General features: G+C 43.0%; 1 protein-coding gene across 1 annotated transcript in view; it reads right to left on the minus strand.

The window, feature by feature from the left end:
- Nucleotides 1-5699, minus strand: part of SLC26A8 (solute carrier family 26 (anion exchanger), member 8) — an 80283-nt gene that overhangs the window by 14611 nt on the left and 59973 nt on the right. The window contains exons 11-15 of the mRNA XM_006860568.1: nucleotides 5268-5363; nucleotides 2715-2821; nucleotides 2563-2632; nucleotides 1323-1415; nucleotides 1060-1203 (exon numbers count right to left, since the gene is read on the minus strand). Coding sequence (XP_006860630.1) covers nucleotides 1060-1203; nucleotides 1323-1415; nucleotides 2563-2632; nucleotides 2715-2821; nucleotides 5268-5363 — 510 coding nt within the window. The remainder of the gene's footprint in view (nucleotides 1-1059; nucleotides 1204-1322; nucleotides 1416-2562; nucleotides 2633-2714; nucleotides 2822-5267; nucleotides 5364-5699) is intronic.

Raw genomic sequence — 5699 nt, forward strand, 5'->3', positions numbered from 1 at the left:
GGAGAATGGGCACTCGATGTTTGGAAAGGTAGAGCAAGTGCATTTGCAGGTTTCTAAGGTTGGTGGTTCAATCCTACCAGCTGTTCTGTGGGAGAAACGATCTGGCGTTCTTCTCCCATAAAGATTACAGTCTAGGAAAACCCACAGGACAGTCCTACAAGATCACTATGAGTTGGAATCAACTCGGCAGCACACAATAATAACCCCCACCACCACCACAGGAGGGTGAGGAAGGAGGTGTGTGGTGGTGGCGGTAGTGTGCATGTTGACCTCTCTGCTTATCAATAAAACCATTGTACACTGATGGAAACAGAAAGACCTAAGCTAGAAATGAGAAACCCTGCTTTAGGGGAAGGAATTGTCGAGACCCAGTCATGGTTGGAAATCAACAAACATTTTAGAATTCTCATCAGCTAAAATATGAGGGGGTTTCAAAAAGTTTGTGGAAAAATGGAATTGAAAGATAATGAATTTTTCCACCAATTTTTCGAAGCCCCCCCTCCTCTATCTTTCAAAACCAAATCTTTGCCGTTGAGTTAATTCTGGCTCACAGGGTGGCTGTGAGAGTATCTCCCAGATGTTGTCAAATCTCTGCTTAGCATAGCAACTTGGGCTTGGTGCTCCCTGGTGTACCCTCCGCCATTATTTCCTGGATCACAGGCACACTGGTCCTGGAAACCCCTGCCCTTGACCTTGTCCCAGTTGGAGTTGGACAACATAAAGTCACTTATTGTCAGAAATCGAAAGCTGGTCAGCTAAAAGCCAGGGAAACAGACTCAACCAGGGAATTACTGACAGTCTGGACAAGCAGGCAGTACTCTCTGCTCTTAGATACATCGAGTGGGGTTTAAAGACTCACAACAGCTCCTTCTACCTACTTTCTTGTCCAAACCTGGACCTCAAAGGGGAGTCTATATCCTTATTTCTGGTTAGAAATCTTTGATTTTCTGTTCTCCATAGCCCATTCTAAAAGTCAAAATTCTTGAGGGGTTTTGAATTTTGATTTTAGAAAATGCTAGTTCATTTTATAAAATGCAAGAAAGAAAAAAAGTTTCTAACCCTGGGTGGTGGCTCCGGTTCATCACAGTTGCAGAAACACCGACAGCCCCTTTCTGCCTCTCTGCTGATATGACCATGGTGACCACTATGACCGAAGAGGCTGAAAACTTCTTCTTCTTTAAGACGTACGTTGACCATCTCAGTCTGAAAGACAGAAGAGGGATCACATACTAAGGGTAAGTGGTGGAAAACAGGGTCAAAGATGTGGTGTGTGTGTGGGGGGGGTTCAGGGTATGTAAAAAAATAAAGGGGGAAGCGGTTACTTCATTTAACAGCTTCTGCTTCAGGCGGTAAACATTTACAAACGTAATGGAGTTACAACACTGGAAGATTTTCACCCCAGGAATGTTCAAAATCTGTAAGATAAAATGTTAAGTTGAAGGAAACATCTCAGGTCTTTTGTAGACTAAGAAAAACAACCATTTAGGCTCAAATACCCAATCAACAGATGAATGGATAAACAAAACATGTCTGTGCATACAAAGAAATACGATTCTGCCATAAAGAGGAATGAGGTTCTTCTCACACTATGATATAGAAAGGCTTGAAGACATTGTTCGGAGTGAAATAAGCCAGAAGGTGGTTGTGGGGGTGGTATGCTATTGAGTTGGTTCTGACTCTGCTGTTGCTGCTGTATGCCATTGAGTGGAGTTCTGACCCATAGCGACCCTGTACAGGGTTTCCGAGGCTGTAAATCTTTACGGGAGCAGAACGCCTCATCTTTCTCCCGCGGAGCAGCTGGTAGTTTTGAACTGCTGACCTTGCGGTTCGCAGCCCAATTCGTAACTACTACGCTTCCAGAGCTCCTTGGTTCTGCCTCTATATGACACTAAAAATGAAACCAAATCGTCTACTGTTGCATTGATTGCAACTCATAGCAACACTATAGGATAGAGTAAAACTACCCCATAGGGTTTCCAAGGCTATAAATCTTTTCAAAACAGACTGCCGTATCTGTCTCCCATGGAACTGCTGGTGAGTTTGAACTGCTGACCTTTCAGTTAGCTTAACCCACCATACTAGCAGGACTTTTTATGAGGTATCTGTTGTTGTTGTTGTTGTTAAGTGCCTTCAAGTCAGTTCTGACTCATAGCGACCCTGCAGAGGGTTTCCAAGGAGTGACTGGTGAGTTTGGCTCTCCAAGCTTGTGGTTTATACCAACCTTGTGGTCCAGTGCATTATCCCACAGTGCAAATTTATTTTTTATATTTAGGCAAATTCATAGATATAGAAAGTAGAAGAATGATGACCAGGGACTAAAGGGGTGGTCCTGGTGGCACTGTAGGATAAGTGCTGGACTGTTTAAAATACATGGAATCCTTCACTGGCTGGCTGTAGTACTATCAAGATTTGCCCACTTCAGCGCTTGCCTCTACCTTCATGCATCCCTTCCCTTCCTTCCTTAATGGGTATCTGGAGTGCAGCAAACACCAGTGAAGCCACTCCATGGAAAAACTAAGCAGCATCCCTTAGGCACAGGAGGGATACTGATTAGATTCTTACCTCCCGATAGTCACTGATGCTCCTGTAAATGTTGGTGTTTGGGATCTGGCCCAGAAGGAAAATCTTAGTTCTGAAAGGAAATGACATTTCTCTTTAGATCGTAATTGACTTGCCTGACTATGCCTCACCTCCAATTCCCTGAGAGGAAATACCTGTGTGACCGAACGGTGATGATGAAGAAGGCAAAAGCTACTGAAATGAGCAGTCCAATGTCCAGTCCCAGGAAGACTGCAGATGTAAACGTCACCAGCCACATAAACTTATGGAAAATGGAAGACCATGAAAACAAACAGAATTCAAAAAATGACTAGTCGTATCTTTCAACTCACCTTCACCCCTTCCCTTCCTACACTCAAGAGTTAGAGAAAAATGCCCACAGCCATACGGACTGGTTCATCAGAAGAGGTGCTCAATGTTGTCGGTGCTGCCTAGCAACCCTTTTATGCACCATAAAAGTCATTTCTCTCTTCTACTCTCTTGCTAAACTTTAGTTTTCTCCTGTGCAAAAGAGGATAATAATTTCTACTATCTAGACTTTGTTGAGATTAGAAATACTGTTGGTAAAGTAACCCACAAAACACAACACTCTCAAAATGGTAGCTGCTCCTTTAAATTCTGTAAGGAGCTCTGGTAGCGGAGTGGTTATGAGTCGGGTTGTCAACCCCAAGGTCAGCAGTTTGAAACTACCAGCTGTTCTGCAGGAGAAAGATAAGGCGTTCTGCTCCTGTAAAGATTTACAGCCTAGGAAACCCCTATACAGGGTCGCTATGAGTCGGAACCAACTCTACGGCACATAACCACCATCACCACCACACCACTTTAAAGCTCTATTAACTATTGTTGTTAGCTGCTATCCAATTGTCCTCGACTCATAGTGACACTATGTATGATCTAACAAAATACTGCCCAGACCTGTGCCATGGATGACACTACTGTGATACACAGAGTTTTCACTGGCTGGTTTTTGAAAGTAGATTGTCAGGTTCTTCTTTCTAGTCTTAGTCTGGTAGCGCTACTGAAACCTGTTTAGCATCTTGGCAACTCACAAGCCTGCACTGACAGATGAGTGGTGGCTGTACATGAGATAGACTAGCTGGGAACCGAGCCCTGGTCTCTCTCATGGACAGTAAGAAGTCTACCAATGAACCCAGCATTGATCTCTAAGACCTATGATCTTGTTATCATTGTTAAGTGCCATCAAGTCAGTTCTGACTCTTAGACACCCTGTATAGGATTTCTGAGGAGTCACTGGAGGGTTTGAAGCGCTGATCTTGTGGTTAACAGTCTAGTGCTTATCCTATAGCGCCACACCAGGGAACCAAGACCTGTAATAGTTATGAAAAACTTTACAAATGTCCATCCTACTACCGTCTTCATCTTTCTTAGCAGGTGTCCTTACTTTGCAGAGAAAATTGGCTGGAACTACTTTAAATATTTATTTCCTCTTCCACATGCCACTTCTCAGTATCTGTACTCTACTGTCCCTCATTTTCTTCAGCCCTATTAGAAGTATTATCCTTCCTCCAATTCTACCTGTGCTCTGGACCACATCCCTTCTTAGCACCTCAGGCAACTGGCTTCAAAAGTCACCCCCTGTCCTATTTCTCTGCCTCCACTGAGGCCATCTCCTCTTACATTACACTTTCTCCATCTTTTATTTCTTGCTGTTTTTCCTTTCTGTCCTTTGGTTTCTGTGCTCCAACAGAAAGCTAGGTGTTCCGTGTGTTAACCCCTTGGCAAGGCACCTCCTTCTCCTGTTAGGATTTGGATGGCTTAGCACTATAGAATAAACACTTGACCACAAGGTCTATTTGAACCACAGAGTCGGTGGTTCAACTCACCAGCTGCTCCTCTGAAACTCTATACAGGGTGGCTATGAGTTGAAACTGACTCAACCACACTTAACAACAACAACAATCCTGGAATGAAGGAGCCCTGGTGGTGCAGTTGTTATGGTGCTTGGCTGCTAGCCAAAAGGCTGACAGTTTGAACCCACCAGTCATCTCCACGAGGAAGATGTGGCAGTGTGCTTCCGTAAAGATTCATAGCCTTGAAAACTCAATGGAGCAATAGTTCTGCTCATAGGTCTCTATGAGTCAGAATTGACTCATTGGCAGTGTTTTTTTTTTTGTTTTGCTTTTTTTTTAATGTGTAAACTCTAGAATGTGCATGTTAATGCTAACTAGATTGAATGCTATTCAAATGGTCAATGCCTGGCAATCCCTTTTTCTTAGATTTGTATATAGTTATATACAAATACATATAAACATGTTCTTTAGTAGCCACTAAAGGGAGTGCAAATGGTTAAGGTGCTTAGCTGCTAACCAAGAGGTTGGAGGTTTGAGTCTGCCTAGAGGTGCCTTGAAAGAAAGGTCTGGTGATTTACTTCCTGAAAAATCAGTCATTGGAAACCCTATGGAGCACAGCCCTCCACTGACATACACGGGATTATTGTGAGTTGGAATTGAGTTCCTGACAACTGGTTTGGTTCTTTGGCAGTCACTTAATTCCTCTTAGTTTTGCAGAGTTGGAACAAAGTCTTGCTATTTTCATATGCTGACAACTTCGACTCTCTCTTAAAGCAAAAGCAGAATACTAGGCATCCACGATTGTGTCTATGATACCTCTCTTTTGTTTGTTCTCGTTCCCTCTCTCTAGCCTTGCCCTTTGTCATTCTCTTCAGCAGTCAGTACATAAATACTCACACAATCATACTGGTCCTGCCTCCACAGGTTGGGTAAGTTGAACATAGTTTCAAAGTAGGGCATGACATTGCTTAGAATAATGCCAGCCAGCACAGCCTGTGGAGCAAAGATAAACCTTGCTTCAATTTCCGTTGGGCATGAAAACCTCTGAGTCCCCAGAGGAACCCAAAAAGGTTCATCAGTGGTGACAGAATAACCAGAATTAAAACAAGGAGAATATTGGCATATGGTGAAAAATGTAACCAATGTCACTGACCAATATGTATAGGAATTATTAAAAGGGAATCTAATTTGTTACGTAAACTTTCACCAAAAGCACAAATAAAATACTGGTATGTAAAGTTTTGCTAAAGGTAATACAGAAACGGCTACAATCATACATTAACAGAGAACTTCCAGAGGTTCAAGCTGGATTCAGAAGAGGCCATGGAA

Source organism: Chrysochloris asiatica, unplaced genomic scaffold (genome assembly GCF_000296735.1).
Source record: "Chrysochloris asiatica unplaced genomic scaffold, ChrAsi1.0 scaffold00038, whole genome shotgun sequence".
NCBI classification, from domain to species: domain Eukaryota; kingdom Metazoa; phylum Chordata; class Mammalia; order Afrosoricida; family Chrysochloridae; genus Chrysochloris; species Chrysochloris asiatica.